The sequence below is a fragment of the Pterocles gutturalis genome, unplaced genomic scaffold, assembly GCF_000699245.1.
Source record: "Pterocles gutturalis isolate BGI_N339 unplaced genomic scaffold, ASM69924v1 scaffold41495, whole genome shotgun sequence".
NCBI lineage: Eukaryota > Metazoa > Chordata > Aves > Pterocliformes > Pteroclidae > Pterocles > Pterocles gutturalis.
In genome coordinates, this window is record NW_010139713.1 from 1 (window position 1) to 20,519 (window position 20,519).

Below are 20,519 nucleotides of genomic sequence, written 5' to 3' on the forward strand. Positions count from 1 at the left end.
TAAGGAGTCCCCTCAGCCACCCGCCTCCGAGGGCTGACGCGGAGGGGTGGCTGGCGATAGCACCCGCAGTGCAAATGCCAATATTGGTCCTTTTTCTGATAAAATAAAGCTGTCAGAGAGCTGGAAAAGCCCTAAAAGCATGTTAGTGCTACGGAACTTGATAAAACAGCAAAATGTGGAGCGATGCAAGGCTCCCTTCATAGTTGCATGCTCACCGTGAACCACATGGGAGAGAGACTATAAATAAAAGATGGGGTTCATTTAATTTTCAGTAGGAACCCAGCTTCTGGAGTGGGGAAAGGCTGCTCCTGGTGCCGCAGTGCTGACACAGACCAGGGAACGCGGATATCGAGTTCTTCGCTCGGTGCTCGGCTGAGGAACGTTCGTTTCATCTGTGGAAATACAAAGGTGGACTCCAACAGGCTGTGTGGAACCTAATATTAGAAATGCAGGCAGCACCTCTGCTTTTTTTTGCTTAAGCCACTGTTTTATGTGATTTACTAGCACTGGTAAAATGGATTTGCTCTGTTTAAATTAATGAATTAATTAAAATTAATGTACATGTTTTAGCATGAAAAACGTGTTGTCTCAATCTCCTTTTTGAGTTTCTCAATGTGCTTGATACTTGTGAAATGCGTTACAAATTCATCCAGTTTTAGAAACATTTATTTTCTGCTTTTGGTGACAATGTGGTTGCATGATGCCTCGGGGGATTGTTCTGATCCTGGAAGAGTGAAGAGCTGCACAAAATTACAGAGTTTTCGTCAGAAGAATTATCTCTAACACAGAAGGGACTGGGTAAAATCCCTGTTTTGGGGATTTCTGTGTGTTCGTGGGATTTCCGTGTGTTCATATGTATTGTATTTTTGATATTTTAAAGTAAAGATACATAAATAGAAAATGAAGAACAAGCTGAAACTGCGATGAGTAGATTGTTTTATACCAGAGTTTTTTACTGAGATGACAATAGCTAGTATAAACATCCTAAACACTGCACCTGTTGGTAGCAATATTTTATGTTTCTACTCTCATATGATCTGACTGTGGTATCAAAGTCCTGTAGCATGAGCCAGTTTGATCCTGGCATGGGTTAGTGCTCTTTCTCCAATCAGCACTTAAGAACGTGCTGCTTTTTATTTGCATTAAGCTGTCTAACCAGTTTTTTTGCAAGCCTAATGGATTAAATTTTACTTCCCGTTTCCTTAGCAGAGATGAAGTATCAGAGTGCTTTTTCTGTTGTTTACCTTCGCAGCAGACGGTTCTCGTTCTTCTAGTTCTCCTGCATAGAGCAGCTAAGAGCCAGGTACATGGTGTATCTGTAGTAGTTTCTCCAGGAAATTTAGGCATGTTAAAACACAGCCTGTTTTTGTTCACCTTTGGACTAACTTTAACTGGAAAACCCTTCTGGACAAAAGGTAAGCTTGCAGTTTTTGTTATGTATTCTGAAAGTTTCTCCAAGGCTTCTTGTACTCTCCAGTCCTGATTGTGATGATGCACACCTTTCAAGTCGAGTCACTACTCTTCCCCGAGTATTGGGCTATTAGCTGACCTGCTAATTGAGAAAATCTTGTTCAAGAAAAAGGTGTCAGGAAAAGATTACAGGTTGAAGCTTTTTATAGTTGGGCTCTTTGTGGTTTGTTTTTTTTTTTTTTTTTCCTCTAGGATGTAGTAGGTATGTAAATACATCATCTTCTCTACAGGACACTTGTTGTGACAATTGCAGTTGCTGTCACTCTCATTAACAGTGAGGACTATAGAAAAAGATTTCTTCTTCAGTAATGTGAGGGAAATGCCTACAGTTTTGTTTTAGTTCTTCATTAACTCATTTCCGTGTATGATTTGTCTTCAGATTTTAGATTTAGATGTAACACCTGAAGTACTTCTTAGAAATGGATATTTTTACGACTTTCATTAAAGATGGTTTCCTGCTTTCCCATGTCAAAATTTAAACTGTTAGAACTGCATTTCCACTGTTAGTTCAACATACATTTAACTCATGAAACAGAATGGATATTGTGATTTAGATAATAAAAGTACTGGAGATTAAGAGCAAAGTCAGAAGTAAATATTCAGTGCCAATATTCTTTGGAGACCTGTTTGCTAACAGCAATTTACACATTTTGATTTCAATGCCAGTCTTTAACATTAAACACATGCTACCTACACCTAGTTTTAAAAAATCCTGATGTTATCTAATAGGTAGAGATCATCATTACACTGAAGAACCCTCCTTGCTTTGAATGGGTGATTCTGTGGCCTCTTTGTAATTATGAATTCCTTTCACAGAAAGATGGGAGGCTGAGGGTGACTTTGTGCTACTATAAATGAGAAGACATCTCTTTGTTTCATTATAAAAGAACAATTAACACTTTTGTTATTAAAACCCACATTATTGTTAATTCAGTAACCTGTTTAAAAGCAATGTTTGTGTCTCTGTTGACCAAAGTGAATACTCAAACCAGACTGATGAGCAAAAAGCAAAAGAAGATGAATTCAAGTTCAGCCAATTATTTAAAAAGTCACTGGAGATTGTTTTTGTCTTTGTAAAACTGTTTACCTGAAACCAGATACTCATCAGATGACTTACCTAGCTTCCTGCATTAGCATGATGTTCTGGAGATAATTCTGATATAATGTAAAAGGCTGGAAACCTTTTGCAAAGGTTTGACTGTCGCTTGGACAAACAAAACGCAGCTTTAGGCAATGTCAGGGGGCAGCGTGGTGAGCCAAGGTTATACATGCAGCAGGTGGCAGAATTCTGTCCAGAGGACAACTGTAAGTATTCCTCATTCAGGGCAATGGGGAAAGGAACAGGAGTAAAGGGATTTAAATTTATCCTCCTGGAGTTACAATATTGTCCAATTCTCTGTCTAGCAAGTTTGGAAACATCCTGGCAAAGCTGGATCCACCATTCAAAATAATTGCACTATACATCCATCAGCCACTCCTAGAGAGCTCTGCTGTGGATTTACAGATCAGCACAGTCTTCCTGGCACCAACAAGGTGATTTCACAAAGCCCGAAGAAACTTAATTCTACCCGAGACGTTAGCATTTCTTGCACAGTTGATTTTAACTGGCCAGCTGCTTCAAAAATTACAGTGAGGGGACAGGTGGGTGGACAGGGAAGGTAGCTGCATAAATTTTCTGTGGTACATCAGGTTAAAAGCATAGGTCATGGAAGAAAAAATATTTAGAAAATGATAGACAAAATTACAAAGTTAACAAGACAGGTTAGAATATGTGAGAATTAAGACTGTGTTTAAGTCATTTGGTAATTTTATCTTGCGTGCTCCAGACGACTCCAGCTTTTATCAGAAGTTACCTTTTTTTAAATCAGTTTGACCATTCCTAAACTATTTCATCACTATCAAAGTATGCACTTTGAGTGGGTTTTTTTAAATTGTTATTCTTCTTGGGATTTTCTGTGATATTACTGTCATATTGGTGAAGGATTTTTTTTTATTATTATTATTTCCTAACAGTAGTTGTTTCAATAATGTCTATATGAAGGAGTGACCAAACTTTATTATCCCAGACTAAGAATTAAAGCCAAGATTGACAGCTAGTTTTGGACACCCAGTTTAAGAAAATTTTTGCTTTAATTTCCAGGTTTTAGCACTTTACATCCATTGTGTTTGGGGTAGTGTAGTCATTAACCTGGAACATAGTCAAAACAGCATTTCTGCATGTTAACAATATATCTGTATGTTGAAAATAAATATATGAGGCCACATATATTTAATTTAGTTAGTCAGAAATTAAGAGGATATTGGCCGCGCATTAAAATGTTGATTTCTGTGACTTTCCCAGCATAACCCATGAACTCTGGCAGAGACAGAATAGACCAAACAGAGCATGGGCAGTTGCGTCCTGCACTGGATAATGTATTACTTATCCCTTCTGATTCATTAGAAATGTCAAACTTTATTTTTAGGTGTATCTTCTGAACAAACATCTAGACTTTCTACATTAGAAATAATTATTCCTCAAAGTCTGACAGGCACAGAGAAACATCACCCATTTCTTCATGAGGTTTGTTATTCTGATATTTTCTTCTGATGTTGTTGTTTTTCACAATACTGTCCTATATTACACACACAATGTATGGTATATATAGATTATTTTTGTGAAGAAATGTGCACTATCTCTTCAGATTTTTAAGTGTTTTCAACTAGTTTAGAGAAAATTTCTTCCCACAAAGGTCTGTGATTTCAGTCCAAGTTAACACCTTTCAAACTTCTGGTCCTGTTGTAAAACATAAGTGGAAAGAATATTTCCATTTCCTCCAAGTCAGATCAGATGTTGAACTAGAACTAATGTCCATGATATATATGTTCTTTTGCTCGTTGTACCTGACCTTTGGATAATCAGAGGATTTCAACCACGTAGCACCTAAAGGGCTGATGCTCACTGGGTACAAATGGTCCCACAGAGTCACACAGGTTATAGGAATGAGTTACAAGATGTGAGCCTTAATTCTTCAGTTCTGAGGTAACTGACCTTTGTGTCAGATATTGAGGTCAATTACTGAAGTAATTGCTAATGAAATACCATTAGTCACCTTTGCGCAAACCAATTAAGGAAGGAAGAATCTGTGAGCTGTTCATCCGGCTGCCGGTGATTTACATAAGGGGTGTCACGAAACATGATGGCAAACAGTTGGGCAAAGAGTGCATACATGGGCTGTGCCCTTCTTGGGGAACCCCGTCTGGCCTCCTTCATCCAAGCTCTATCTGCTTCCTCTCCACTAGCATCTGAGGATCATCTGTTCCCGTGGTAGTCTAGGTTTAGCTTTACTAACACTCCTGTTTTGTTCTTTTACTACCACAAATTTTACATTTTAATTTTTCTGTAGACTTTACATTTTCTACAAATCTCTAATGAGAGACATATTTAATTTCTTGTGTGGTTCATGTACTTTTTTACTCTGTCTTCTACATGAAAGTTTATAGCTTAGTAGAATTTAAACTTTCCATAGGAAAGAATGTAGACCATGCTGCTGAGACTTTGAAAGGCAGGAGGCTTAGGAATGTGTGCTTTGTAAATCTGGTATATACTTAAGAAATAACATATGTAGGAGTTGGACTTCTCTTGTCAAAGAAAACATCGAACTGACACGACCAAGTAGAAAATCACCTAATTAAGTGATATCTTTTGTTCTGTTTCCAGGAGCATTCAGAAGACAATCTTTCTTACTCAATTAAAACCAGAAATGGAACATACCTCCTAAAACTAAAAAAAAATAAGTATGTGATAGTGTTCTAAGAAACAATTCCATCTTGGGATTTGGTTGCATATAGCATGCAGAGTATAAAAATACAGAGAAGTATTTTTATCCTGAAAAAAATCAGAAGAAACCATTTAAATGTCAGGTTGTAGTAATTACAAAATGACTCCGTTAAATAGGGTCTCTGTTATGGTACTAGCTTGCAAATAGAAGGTAATAGTATTTTTTCTAGTTGTGTGGAAATTTATTTTGATTATTTTTTTTTTATTAGCAGCACAAGATAGTAGACGTCAGAAAAACTTCCTGGAAAAACAGAATTCCGTTCAAAATTAATTCTTTATTAGCAGGGAGGGGAGGGTTGTTAGTGGTGATGTATGTGAAGAAATTTGTCTGTTACTGTTGTTCCTCATTCCTGAGCCTGTCCAGGCCCTGATAGACTCTGTTCAGATTCTACTCTATGGATATTTTAGTTAAAATATTTTAAAATAACTCATTCTCTATATAATCCATCTAATTTTTGAGGGATTTTGTTTCATGTCTGTGGATTTGAACAAGAATTTAGCATGAGTGTGCTGCTAACAGAATGTAGAACTTTAATATTAGATTCTTGATTTATTTCTTGCTTTCTAGACTGTTAAAAGAGCAGTAGTTAATATTTTTGTTTCCAGACAGCTTGTTAGCGAAGACTTTATGCTATATACATATGGGGAAAATGGCAAACTGGAGGCAACACAATCAGAAAACAAGGTATTGTACATAATAAAATTCCCCTTTTGTGTAAGACTTTCCTCAAACCAGGGAAGCCAAGCTTTATGAATTGAAGCCATACTAACGATTTAATAGAACTGGGGATGACAAGGATGTGTATGCATCTAAATATATTTCCGAAGCAAAAATGAATGCACAACTATTAATTCTGAATGTCTTCATATCACTATCATAGGACAGTGAAAACTGATTATATACTTGCTAGTGGAGGGGAAATGCAAGTGATGCGCATAAGATATCTACAGAAGAAGAATAAATTTGCTGGGAAAGAGGCTTTTGTGAATTTTCACATTTGTAGCATTTCTGTTTAACAGTTAACTGATACAAAACATAAGGTTCTATGTCTTATGAGGGAGCAGACTGTTTATGGTGATACAGCATCCCTCTTCAGGGTGTGAAAGGAGATGCCAGGAGATGATGCCAAGACCGAATTTGAGCTACCTGATTAGGTCGCCTTTGCAAAGTATGCAATTAAAGGTACAATGGCAGCATCAAAGCTCTGTAGTTTTGAGGTCCTGAATCAAACAAGCCTTACTAATACTTTTGGATTTAATTTCAACTTTCAAATACATGTGAGCTCAGTGAGACTTAATTGGGTGCTTTGTGGATGGGAGAGAGTTCAGCCGTTGAGAGGAGTCTCCTTAAGAACAGGATGAGCAATGCAGATGAAAAGATTTTGCTGAAAGATGGTGATAAACTAAAAAGCTGGTTGTTTTCTAGAACCAAGGGAGCAAATGCTGTTGTAGTTACTCATGTCCAGCAACATTTTACTCCAAGAAGGCAGGGATTACTTTTAGAACTTGTAAATTTGTAACAGCCAGGCTTAATTGTCATGCAAATGAAAAGGCTGGTTAGAAAATAAATCTGTAATTGAGGGCAACAACCTTATTTTGTCATTAATTATGTTGTTTTCTTGCATTTTCAGACACACTGTTATTATCATGGCACTGCTGAAGGAGTTGCTGACTCAATGCTTGCTGTTAGCGCATGCGATGGCCTTAGGTATTACCTCTTGCTTTTTACTTCTGGATAATTAATTTTGCAATACCAAAGCAAACCAGTGAAAAACTAGTTTGCTATTCATCATGCAGCTGGAGAGAAAACACCATCCTATTTTGCAAATTTGTTTTAAATTTAGCCTTTTGATGAAGCTGAAACTCTCTATAAGTTTTATAGCTTCCTTCAACTGCCCCTTTTTTCCCCTTTTCCAAAATTCCTTCACAGAAAAAGATAACATGAGAGAGAACATAATCCAAATATAGGCAGAACATGGGCATGAACTGGGGCCTCTATTACTTGATGTGAATGTCTTGACCAGAGGAGCTTTGTAGAAGAAATGCTGATGAAGCTTTTGCTAAACTTAACGCACTCCTGAGAACAATTCTGTCAGTTCTTATCCAGGTCAATGTTCTTTTTACAAGCAGAAAGAGGCAAATGGTATAAAGTTCACCCTCTTATCTTTCATGTATCATATCACAGTGAGATGCCACTCACAATGAATAATGACAGTTCCTGGCATTCCGTTAAATTAAGAATAAATTGATCAACATACTGGTATTTCAGGTAACACTGGATCTCACTAAGCAGAACACAGATTTCATTTTGGCTGTTCTGAAAACTTAAGCAGACTCAAATCCTTTGGTTACCTTGAACTCACATTTTTGAGACTTTTATTTCAGGAGGGATTAACTAGAAAATTCTTTTTATAAATATAGTTTGGAGATTCTGGAGAACAAGATAATAGCTTCTAGAAGATTCTGGTACAGCAAATGGACACATACCAGGTGTTTCTGAGCCATGGACAAATGCAAAGTATTTATACTTAGCTGCACTCAGCAGTGCAATACTGCTGTTGCCCTCATAAACACCCTGGTGATTGCTTTTAGCCTCTCTGTCTTAGAAGATATCTTTTTCTAAAATGTTAGATTACTTCAGCTGCATGGGGCTAGGAGTGAGACTAGAGATACGGCTGAAAGACACCCTTTGCATCAGCTCTGTACCCACACCCAGACTCATTTAGTAACAAATTGGCTTTCCTACTAACTGATTCAAGGAGCCTACGCTTGTGTATGATTGAGTATTTCAAATAAATTCTGTTTTGTCTTTTGAGATCCTGTTGGGCATTTGAACTTACCTCCTACACTAACATAAATTAAGATAATAATTTATTCCAACATAGTGGTATGAACAATTACAGTCTTTAAGGTATTAAGTTGTCATTTACTCACCTAGCCACAACCATGAGGGAAAAACTGTGGAATAATTTTTCATTCTTTTATGATTATTAGAGGAGTTCTCTACATTGGTGGCAAATGGTATGGAATGGAGCCACTCAACACATCCAGCACATTTGAACACGTGTTTTACCAGTTAGAAGATCTGCAGGAAATCCCCTTCCACTGCAGTGTGCTGAATGGCAGCCTTCATCACGAGAAGACATTTGTGAAGCAGTCTGTGAACTACGTGTTTTTATCAAACAGTACCTCTAGCAGGGAAAAGCTTTTGAGGGTAAATACCTTTCTGTTTCTCTCTTGAGAGCTGCAGTCCAAGCTATCTCCTCAGCCTCTTCCAACAGACAAAAGTCTCCTGAGCTCTTGCTTTGGCATGGTATGGTTGCAGGTGGGTTTGGCCTGGGAGGTTTGTTGCCTTTATTTTCATGGACCCCACGCAGGTGGGAGTACTGCTGAGGAAATCCTGAAACAGAAGAACAGCACAATGGGAATTTAACGCAGCTTGAAGCAATCCTTTAGCAGAAGAGCAGAGCTCTACCCAAGACAGTCAGGGGTATGACATGAAAGGCATGAGGCTGCCATTCAGCTTGTGCATCCCAGTGTCTAACCGGATGTGAATTACTGACATACAGATATTTATGTGGAAATCAAAGGCAAATTGACTTTTTAGGCCACGTTAAAAAATGCATCATTGCTTTATAAATACATGAAATTAAAATAATGAGAAACATTAGTAAAAAACCTCAAACTCATTATGTTAACTTTGTGTGCTTTCTGATTTGCAGAAGAAGCGAGCTGTCCTGCCACAGAAAAGCTATGTGGAATTATTTGTGGTTGTGGATAACAACAGGGTAATGATTTAATCCAATGCTAAATACATTTTATTAATTCATTAAATTTTTCCTCTGACATTCTCATATGGTATTTTCCAGTTTTTGATGAAGAACTCTGATCCTGCTGCGGTGCAAAAGGAAACAGTTGAGCTGATTAATTATGTTGATGGGGTAGGTCAGATAAGCTGACTAGATTCAGCAGTATTCACTTTATCATAGTTTTCAAAAGAACAGCTAATGCAGTTCTGGAACTGTATTTGGAAGCTATACGGTGATCTGTAACACATTTAAGGCACATCATGAATCTATACACGAGTCTTGTAGAGGTGCAAGCAGGGGGAGAGATGCAAGATGGTTTTTCAACCACTTCTGCATGCTCCCAGACTTTGACTGCTCCAGGAGTGTGATGTCTCCAGTATGTTTTAGGTTTCCAGGAAGAGTATTTCTCATGTTTGTGGTTTTTTATTAATCAAACTGTCAGCACTGTGAGCAACTCCATAAGCTCTCTGATCATCTGTTCCTAGTTTCTTCTCAAGACAATTGGCTAAGGAAATAAATTAACATGGTCTTTCCAACTTCTCCAACTGAAAAATATGTTTAGGTACCTTCATGAAGTAGACTGCATTCAGTCATGTATTCTTTCCTTATTCAGTTCTATATTACAAATATTCTATATTTCATTTATAATTTATAAATATTTTCTATTCTAGTTTATAAATATAAATATATTTAGTGTCAAAGAAACTAAAGTTATGTCTCAGTCACTATGTTCAGCTCATTGTTTACTCAGTAGTAGTGATGTAATCTTTTATAATTCAATTGAAACAGACTGATGGACAGTAATTATCATGATTTTTTTTCAGATGTATAAAGCATTAAACATCCAGATTGTTTTGGTTGGATTAGAGATCTGGACAGACACAAACCACATATCTGTAATGGATGGTTCAGCTGGAGATGTGCTGAATAGATTTGTTTCTTGGAGACAGAAAGATCTTCTTAAACGATCAAGAAATGATGTTAGCCATCTCATAATGTAAGTGTTCATTTGGTGCAAAAACTAGCTACACTGCCAGTGTTGTTAATGTATATGATCTGGGGTTTATATATGAATGAAAATATAACTGGAGTAACATTCACTCACCTTCCAAACTGCTTTAACCTGGAAAAATGACAAGAAACAATAATTAATTCATTATAATTCACAGAATCACAGAATGGTTGGAAGGGACCTCTGGAGACCATCCAGTCCAACCCTCCTACTCCAGCAAGGCCATCTAGAGCACATTGCACAGGTTCATGTCCAGGCAGGTTTTAAATATATCCAGAGAAGGAGACACCACAACTTCTCAGGGCAACCCATTCCAATGCTCTGTCACCCTCACAGTAAAGCAGTTTTTCCTCATATTCAGAGGGAACTTCCTGTATTTCAGTTTATGCCTGTTGCCTCTTGTCCTGTTGCTGGGCACCACTGAAAATAGTCTGGCCCCATCCTATTGACACCCTCCCTTTAACTATTAACATTGATATGAGGTGGTTCCTCTATGGCCTCCCAAAATGAAGCCTTGGTCCTGAATATGGCTTTCAGCACTCTAATGAAGGCTTTGCAGACCCTCTAAATGAGAGTTGGGACCCTTAAAAGGAGGGTTTGGGCCTTCAAAATGGGGCTTACGGCCCTAAAAATAGGACTTTGGGAATTAAATTGACGCTTTGAATCCTGAAATTGGGTTTTGTGCCCTCAAATTATGTTTTCGTACCAAAACCCAAGGCTTTTGCACCATAAAAATCAACTCTAGGTGGCTCTAGGTAGCTCTGCTTGAGCAGAGGGCTTGGACCAGATGACCTCCTGAGGTCCCTTCCAGCCTCAACCATTCTGTGATTCTGTGAACTCAGAAGCACTGATACAGCAGGCTTAGGTGATTTATCATTATTTTCAAGCTATATTGTTCAGATATTCATTATTAATTACAGTGAAGTGCTGATATGGTGATAAATTTATACTTGACATCAAGAAGACCGAATTTTGACCTGCAATATTTGTTTCAAACTCACCAGTGTCTTTTAGTAGAAATCATGAACTTTCAGCCTCTCTTTCAACACCACCTTAAAACTGCTTTTGTTGCAGAGGGAGAAGCTCTTACGGTGCCTCCATTGGAATGGCTTTTGTGGGTACCATCTGCTCACAACTCCAAGGAGGGTCAATCAGCACTGTAAGTACATAATGTTGTGGTTAATGGAAGAAATTAGCACAGGAGCTGCTAAGCTGTCATAGATATGCTGCTAGTGGGACAAAGAGGTACCTGAAAATTTGAAGGCTTTCCTCTGTGCATCTAAAAAACTCAGAGACATTGCTATTGCCAGACGTTGCTGCCACAGAGGTACCTTCCAGAAGATCCTAAGAAATAAAGTACACTTTGTTGACCACCTGTATGGATGCCATGACATTGTGGATAATCTGAGAAGCAGATTCTGTTCTTTAACAGTACATTTGTCATTGAAGGCTCCAGTGAAATCAGTGTCATGACTGATTAAATGTGTTATTATTCAGAATATGATCCTAATGGAAAAAAAACCTACCTGAAAGTAAACAGTGACAAATTATCTAAATAAGCAGTGACAAATTCTTGCTGATTTCACTTTGCAATACAATTTAGTATTCTGTCTCATAGTCTCTGAGAGCTTTGTGGCTTGAATAAATCAGTAGGTAGAAACAACAGTATTTTCTTTAGTTTCACAAATTTTTTTAACACTGATTCTCTTTATTAGTTGAATCATAACAATATGTTACGTCACGCTACTGTAGTTGCACATGAATTGGGGCATAATCTCGGAATGAAACATGACGATAAAAGGTGTCCTGCGTCCTATATTATGCACAGCACAGATAAGTAAGATTTCCAGTTATTTTATTTTAATAATTGTTATTTATCTGCGGTGACTATGCCTTATACACTGTGAAACTCCAATGAATCTTGAAGAACTTTTGTGAATGGGGAGTTGTTTGAAACGTTTAATCACAGAAGTGAATTCACTGACTTAGGTTTTAATGTCATTTTAATTTATTGGAAATGTTATCTGTTTTCCAATACAGTCATTCTTTATTTGTAGCATTCCTAAAAAGTTTTTTGGATTTTCTTAATTTTTTTTTTTAACAGTAGTGTGTTGCTGCTTTTTTTAACCTGCTGAGAATACTTTATATACATTCACTGTGGTTGTGCAAACATGCATTGTTCACACAGATCCTCTTACCAGTTAATTTAAACAAAACGTCTTGGGCTATGTTTCTTTCAGTTCATTTGTGCTTTGGCTTCCCCTTAAGAGCAAAAGACATTATTTTATCTATCCACATTTGTATTAATAAATCAGGGTAATTGAACACCAGACAAAACTACTATAAGAAGTTCCTGAGTTCTTAGGGACTCCAAGTTAAGGTGAATGTCTTTCTGGAAAGTATTTTTTAATCAAGTATTTTTAGACTCAGTACACACAAGGAATTTCTAAGGCCTGTTTTATATAAGGACACCAGAATGGATAATCTGATGGTCTCTGGCTTCTGAAAGTACTGGCATTTATGTTATACATAGTATTAACATCTTGTACTATACTCTAATGCAAAATAAAGTAAAAATGAAGTCTCTCATGATCTCCTAATGTTATGAAACACAATATGTATTATAGATTGACAATATTTTAAGGGCTTGGGTTGTATTTCTTCCTGTAAGCAAAATATTTATAATAAAAAAAATAATATTATGCTTTCCAGTGGATCCAGGAATTTCAGCACCTGCAGTGCTGATGATTTTGAGAACCTTATTCTAAATGGAGGAGGAAACTGCCTTAGAAATCCTCCCCAAACGAGTAATGTTTACAAAGAACCTGTCTGTGGTAATAATGTGGTCGATAACAATGAAGAATGCGACTGTGGCAAACCGGAGGTAATGAATAAAATTCAACTGGATACTTCTTGTATACGATATATGCCCAGGCCCTGGGCAGCCTGCTCGAGTGGTTGGCAACCCTGCCCACAGCAGAGGGGTTGAAACTAGATTATATTTAAGGTCCTTTTCAACCCAGGCCATTCTATGATTCTATGATATGACATATTATGTGTTGTATAATACTGGCCTTTTGGTATACCTGGTTTGCATTGACATCTGAGGAGTTGTCCTTGTAAATTTACATTTTTGCAAGCAATATGAAGATAAATTTTAGAAAAAGCCTAAAATCATACTTTGATTTTGATATGAACTCCGTTAAGGGCTACTGGACTTCACAGAACTTTGAGCCAATGCTTAAGAAAGAAATGCATTTCAGTGCAGAATATGTGGAAACACCTTTGGTTTTTGCATTGGTTTTAGCAACACAGATATTTCTGTTGCATAGAAGAGTCTACTCATCTATAGAGCATTTACAGGTTTCCTAACTGTAACTCTTAAGCTTAGCCGACAACAAAATTATTTTTTGTTGCTCATATTTGCATTGCCAGAATGTCCCTCAAAGAACAGCATGTATTGGCTCGTTCTTTAGAAAATAAGTGTCTCAAAAAAGAGGACAGTAAATCAAAAGGCAAACCGTGGTTCCATTCTCTAGGCCTTCTTCTCGGTCACGAAAAAATACCAACATTTCTCTACATCAAACTGCTGGTGTAGTGGAAAAAATAAGATGGGGATAGGGGTTGAAAGAAGTGTTATTTAAAAATGAAAGCATTCTGCTTCTTTTAGTGTCCATTTAAAGTGTAAACCTATCCTATACCCCTGTGCCACAACACATCAAAACAGATGTTTTTCTGATGACTGGTAGTAAAAAAACACAGCCAAACTCTATGCTGGTTTCTGTTTGAGCAGAAGGCTGTCAACCTCTGAACATGCAAGAGATGGTATATTTAATGTTTGGTTTGTCCATGTGCTTGGTTTGATGATGTACTTTCCTAGCTCCATAGCAAGGTAAAAACATTGTGTCCCCTTGTCCATGGCTGTTCTTCAGGAATGTACTAACCCTTGTTGTGATGCTGCAACCTGCAAACTCACACCTGGATCACAATGCGCTCAGGGACTGTGCTGCAAAAATTGCAAGGTAGGCTATGTCTTATTAAGCTAAATTGATACTCTTTACTAGTATTTTTTAATGTTTGAAAAGAGCTACCATCATATCGCTTGACGTATTTTCACATTATCAAGCTACATTCACCAGCAGAGAGCACGTAACCAGAGTATTTGTATCTAATGACTCCTGGCCAGTAGCTTAGAAATGGAATGTCATCTCTGTGTCATCCCTTGTAGGAGGTAGGAGCAATCACGGGACTTGGTATTAGTGATCTCCATAATGCAACACCAAGCTTCTCCACAGTCTATGACAGTTGCAGGCTTTTTAATTTGTACTCGTGTACACATTTGTACGACCTACCCTAGTCCTCTGCAGGCTCAGCTCATAAACTTTATAGCTACACCATAGGAAACTGAGGGCAGTTATTCCTTAGATATTGATCTGAAAAACTATTTTGTCTTCCTTAAAATCACAAAAGGTTCCCAGTTGTCATTGTTTCATGTTGGAACTTCCGCTGTTGCAAAAATAAAAGTAGGGTGGCATTCCTCTCTGGTTCTAGTTTAAAGTGGCAGGAACGGAGTGCAGATCGAAAACGGATGTCTGTGATCTACCTGAATACTGCAGCGGAAGCAATGCCTACTGTCCAGATGACGTTTATATCATGAACGGTTACCCATGCGACAACATGAAGGCATATTGTTACTATGGAGTATGCCAGAGTTTTGATTCACAATGTGAATCTATATATGGAAAAGGTATGTTTATAATTTAATGTAAAAAGTCTCCTAACAGCCATTTCCCATTTTCCTTTTTCTTTCTCATATTTTTAAGACAGTGTAGTAGCTTACTAAGATTCACTATTTTTTGTACAGGAGCACGAAAAGCACCTGATGTATGCTTTGAAAAAGCAAATATTAAAGGAGATAGGTTTGGAAACTGTGGAATGAAAGGTGGAGTGTACAAGAAATGTCCTGTTCAGTAAGTCGCCAGCAAATAAAAGCTAACCCTAAAATCTTCAATGTAAAAAATATATTGTTACAGACTCTTAGAGCATGAGATTGAAAATATTTCCTTGAAACGCAAGCTAAAAGTTTGACTAGTGATCACTAGTCAATCCAATAACTGGAGTATCTGCAGTGATACTTGTCTTTTTTCTGTTCACCTTGTCTCTGAGTGTCACTTGTTCAATTCAGGCATAGTCTGTGTGGCAAGCTCCAGTGCACATCTGTCAGTCTTCAAAATCTTCCTGCTTGGAGTGTCGTCAATAACGCCTCTGGGGTTTTATGCTGGTCATCTGACTTCGACCTGGGATCAGACGTCCCTGATCCTGCTCAAGTTCACGAAGGAACAGCCTGTGGAGAAAATAAGGCAAGATCAATCACAGCAGCATTACAGAATATATTCAACCAATTGGAAAATTTGTAACTTTCAAAAGCATTACAGAGCTCTCTTATTTATTTGTATGTCTGAAACCAGGACACACAATATAATAAAAAATCTAATTTTTAAGATATACACATACAAACAACTAATTAGCTCTTCAAAAACTGGGACGCTACGAAATAGTGAACTACATGATCAGTTATTCCAACTACTCCATCAAAATGCATCCACAGACTTAGGAAAACCTGAGACAAATACAGCTATAAAATGTTGAAGTACTGAATGCTCTATCAGCCCTTTTTCTTGACATTTAAGCAAAAGCTGTAGACTTGTAAACATATACATTTATGTGTATTTATTTAGGAAGAGATTTTTTGAAGTTTTGTGTTTGAAAGACACTAATTACTTTTCCAGGCCTGTGTAGATTTTGAATGTGTTAATGCAAGTCACCTGGGCTACAGCTGTGATGTAAAGCAGAAGTGCAATGACAACGGGGTGAGTAGACAAGTGTTTTCATGCCCTGTTTCTAGAAGACAGAGATAGGTGCAAAATCCCTGCATAAAATCAGTAACCACGCAGATGGCTTTGTTTTTTCCTGATCTGTAGCAAAACTTGTCCACTTGTTTTATCTGTAATTCATTTGCCATGTAAACCTCCTAGCACTAACACTGAAAGACATTTCTTCTGAATTTCCCTAGGGAATTTGCTAATATTACTGAGTTGTCAAGTTGTAAAAGGAAAATATTCCTCTAAGGAGGACAGTCTAGTGATTCCTGGTTTATATCTTTCTCTACGAAAAACTGAAATGGATTCCAAAGGTTGTAAAACTGAGAAGCTCTTTGGACTGTAATCTATTGCAGGCAAATAACAAAACAAAGGTTAACTTCTACAGAGGATTAACTTCTGATATCAGTATCAGTGTTTTGGGATATTATGGAGGGGGAAAGCTTATTCATGTATTTCTGTGCAATAGTATACAATGCTTCTTGTTTCCATACACAATTCTTAGTGTGTAACTCCAAATATACACTGGAGGTTGAAAGTGGCCGCTTCCAGAAAGGCGTTGCTCGTGTGACTGATCCCTGTCGTGTTGACTGTAGGTGTGTAACAACAACGGGAACTGCCACTGCAATTCTGGATGGGCACCTCCCTTCTGTAACCAGCCAGGCTACGGCGGCAGTGTCGACAGTGGGCCAGCTCACATAGGTAGGACAGTGAAACTGGCCTTCATCCAGTGTCTGATAAAATAATCTACTAATAACAGGGAGTTTTTTTCAGTCTCTTTTCAACTGTTTTTTTCTACTGCATGGGACACTTAATCATGGACTGACTTGAAGAACAAACATTATTATCTGATGTGTATGTTTGCAGACATCAAGGAAGTTGGTCCAAGGGAGAATTTGACCTCTACTTTGTCTGAGATAAAAAATGATACATTAGTTGATTAGATTAGTATTACATTTTAAAAATAGTTAGATATTTGCTTAGGTATTTAAAACAGAGTTCTGGTAAAATGGATGTAACAGAGGAAGACTATACCTTGAGAATGAACCAAGAAGCCTTTATATAAGGAAAAAGGTCTCACAGAAATGAGAGGAGTTAAGGGGGTGCTAAATTCATATTTTGGGAAAGGGAAATAATGTAGTATTTATTAATAGCTTCAGAAGACAGAGAAGACATGCAGATCCGTTGTGGGTAGGCAAATACAAAATTAATTTGTCTGCTTTACAATTCTTGAAAAAATATATGGAAAGGGAAAAAATTTGTAAGTTGTACAACATGGGATAGGCAAGGCAGAAAGAAGAATTTGTGATAATGTAAGGCCAAATCCTACTTTTCTGATCATAGCATTTTATACATTTCATTAGAGTTACTAGGTTTGACCTATAATAATTTGAAGACTGTAGTTTTTACAACAGAAAGGTGTTTTAAGCAGAAAAAAAAGAGGTTTAATATGAGGTTAAACAAGATCACTATCTTACATTATTTCAATTCTTTTTCTCTAGATACATCACTTCGGGATGGCCTGCTTATTTTTTTCTTCCTTGTGTTGCCAATAGTAATTGTTACTGTATTAGCAGTAATTAAGCGTGATGCAATAAAAAGAAAATTTTGCAGGAAAAGCAGAAGACAACACAGGTATTTTATTTACTACAAATGCGTATTTCAACACCTGAGAGCATGTTCCAGATTAATTTAGCAAGCCCATTAGATGCTTTATCTATACAAAGAATTACATATTTCCTAAAAGAAAAGACTTCCCTAGTAGTAGTAGGTAGTTTAACAGCCAGTACAGATGCCAGTTCTCACGCATTTTTTCCCCAAATCCATTGCACTTTCCTGATTGTTATTGATAATTGTATTGCACAGACACAGGGGCATAGCACACTGAAATTATTTGCCAGAAAGGGGTGGAGTAAGAAACAGAATCCAGATCTCCGAGCTGTAGCCTAGTCCCTTAAAAACCACCGCATTCCTGAAGGCATGTAAACCAAACAGGGATTTGCCTGATGACGTGGTTTTTATTTCAGGAATAACAATGTGCAGCAACCAAAGCAAAATAACAGACCAAGTCATGACACAACAAATAATCAGGTAAGACAGATGCATACTTGCATTATTTCATGTTGAATAATCCAAATTATCCAGTGTTTTTAATATAGTTACAGAGGATTTTGTGGCTTTTTTATACATTGAAACCTTCTGAATTTCCAAGTATTTAAAATAATTTATAAAGCGCTAGACTGGATTTCTCTTTGTGTAAGTTTGAGCTCTACTGCCTGCCCTGTCAACACAGGCTGTGAGTAGTATGGGATGGAACAGGCTGCTGCTTAGCAGAGCAGCCAAAGATGGAACTCTGAATTCTGCAGCCAAATACCAGAGAAGCTGCTTAGCCAGGCAGTGGATCTAGTCCTGATAAAACAAAATACAAATTATCAAAACAAAATGTTGCCAGAGAATATGAAGAATACCACAGGAAATGAAAATTAGTTCTAAAATACCACTAACTTAATATTAAATAATTTGCCACACTTTGAAACCTGTTGGTTTTGTTAACTTGATTTTCTGCAATGTCTTTTCCAGCCTGCCACATCAAGTCCTGATTTTTTTACCATATCACATTTTCCTGGTCCAAGGTTTGTAGCATTTAAAACCTTCTTTACTTATGTTTGCTACATTTACAGTGCTGTATCATTGCAAGTTAAGTTCCTAATGTCTCACGACCCGCTTAGGATTTTTCATGCATTTTATCATATGAGATAAAATAGATTAAATGTTTGAAAGAGAAATGCTGTTTTACTGCCTGTGCAGAGAACAGCAAAATTGAACGTGTAAATGCTACGAGGGAGAGGGAGGAGCAGAGAGAGTGAAATATTATGTATAAATGCTAGCAACTGCTTAAAAATGGTGAAGATCCAGTTTAGAAATACCAGTTGTCTCAAGTCATGAAATACTCCACACAATGTGTTTTCCACACTTCAGGCAGCCCGTACAAACCCCGTTTCCAGCAGTTCCTTCAGGACCTCAACGACCTGCAGTCCCACCTAGACCAGCTGTCTGAAAAGTGTCTTGGGAACCCTCAACCAATTCTGACAAGTAATTGGTCTGAAAATTGGTCTGTGCAGCCAAAACGCCTTCTGAAAGCATGTACTTCTGGAAAAGACTTGATGCTAGGAGGCACTGAACACAGATTTTGTAACATCCCATCATTTTGCTAATTGCTGCTGGCTCTATTTGTGCCTCTTCTACCTCACCTCGTTTTTTTGTTTTTTTTTTTAAATCAGAAGCCTGAAGTTCAACACTTCTTAGAGTAAACCTATAACAGCATCAGAGAACAGGACTCTTCTGAAGTGTAGCCAAAGAGAACTTAATTCAGTTATTTACAGACATAATTTATTCATCTCTAGTCATATGCTGCTGTGAAAATGAGAACATAGATTGACCTCCTGGGAAGTCTGCAGTCTGTCTGCCACCTGGACTGTCCTCTTGGCAGTGCCTGGGACCTCGCCGCTGCCAGTGGAACACAACTGTACTCATACGCCAGGCTGGCATGACAGTTCCTGGGCACAGCTCTGAGCCTTTTCTTCGGTGCAGCCCCATCAAAGCCAGGATCCAGATCCCACCTCTCATCACCTACTAGCTGTGTCACTTTACAGTTCAAGTAGTTTATAAAAGTAACCTCATACAGGGACACCAGCAATGGAAAGAAACTCTGTAGATAATGTGTCGGAGTCCAAAAGAAACAAGCCACCTCCGTTGTTACAGAAAATGTGGTATATCAGGACACACACTATACAGCTTTACAGTGCTTTAGCGTTCACTGGTTTTTACAGCTTGAGGCTTTTGCTGTAAACTTGTTCCACTACAAAAGCAACAGATTATTTTTGTCACTCTAAATGGGACAATTAGGAAGTGGTAACAATTTAAAAGGAATTGTATGAAGGTTTGTCCAAACGGGAATGAAAGGAAAAGAAGCTGCTGTACAGAGAGAAACTCACTGGCAAGACCACAACGGTGGAGACCGATCACTGTGCGCCTCGGAGAGCACATCACACACTGACCGCGTTCCCACGTAAACTTTGTGAACGAGCAAAAAGAGTGAATACCTAACGGAATCACCTCTCCAAGATAGTTCTAATCCCTGAGGTGGTCATTTCAGAGAAGAGCTGGACAGAAGATCCCAGGCAAAAACCTGCATTGCCAAGGAATGTCTTCCAAAAATGTGTTCTTAATTCCTTAGAATATTAAATTGTTATTACCAATTAAATATTCCTGCCATTTAGCCCTTATTAACAAGCATACTGCAGTAATACAACCTAACAGAACTCATCCCTGCCGGCGTACTGGGTCCTGGCTTGACTTTATGGTCCTAACGAAAACCGCTGCGGGGCACGCTCGGGCTCCCTTCTGGCGCTTCTGGGTTCCCCAAAATGAATTTATCATAAAAATAAAATCGCCTCACACTGCTCCCCTCACGCACACGCCGCTCTCCACACACTGCCGGCAGCGCCGCGCCCTGCCCGGCAGGGGGC

General features: G+C 37.9%; 1 protein-coding gene across 1 annotated transcript; it reads left to right on the forward strand.

The window, feature by feature from the left end:
• Positions 1 to 1,345: 1,345 nt before the first annotated feature.
• LOC104459941 (disintegrin and metalloproteinase domain-containing protein 9-like) lies at positions 1,346 to 19,048 on the forward strand. The gene is made up of 22 exons (XM_010083416.1): positions 1,346 to 1,415; positions 2,975 to 3,111; positions 3,914 to 4,033; positions 5,171 to 5,247; positions 5,897 to 5,975; positions 6,922 to 6,998; positions 8,285 to 8,504; positions 9,160 to 9,231; positions 9,924 to 10,096; positions 11,186 to 11,270; positions 11,827 to 11,948; positions 12,824 to 12,995; positions 14,044 to 14,133; positions 14,663 to 14,858; positions 14,976 to 15,081; positions 15,297 to 15,471; positions 15,901 to 15,981; positions 16,587 to 16,692; positions 17,493 to 17,625; positions 18,018 to 18,081; positions 18,571 to 18,623; positions 18,970 to 19,048. Exons 1-22 carry the CDS (start codon positions 1,346 to 1,348, stop codon positions 19,046 to 19,048), a joined length of 2,487 nt encoding a protein of 828 aa, XP_010081718.1.
• The last annotated feature ends 1,471 nt before the right edge of the window (positions 19,049 to 20,519 follow it).

What these genes read in the sequence shown, in the direction of transcription:
- LOC104459941 (XM_010083416.1), top strand. Translation starts at nt 1,346, where the DNA reads ATGTTAAAACACAGCCTGTTTTTGTTCACCTTTGGACTAACTTTAACT. An exon ending in ATCACCCATTTCTTCATGAG is followed by an intron (nt 4,034 to 5,170) that starts GTTTGTTATTCT and finishes TTCTGTTTCCAG; the next exon opens with GAGCATTCAGAAGACAATCT. An exon ending in CAGTGGGCCAGCTCACATAG is followed by an intron (nt 16,693 to 17,492) that starts GTAGGACAGTGA and finishes CTTTTTCTCTAG; the next exon opens with ATACATCACTTCGGGATGGC.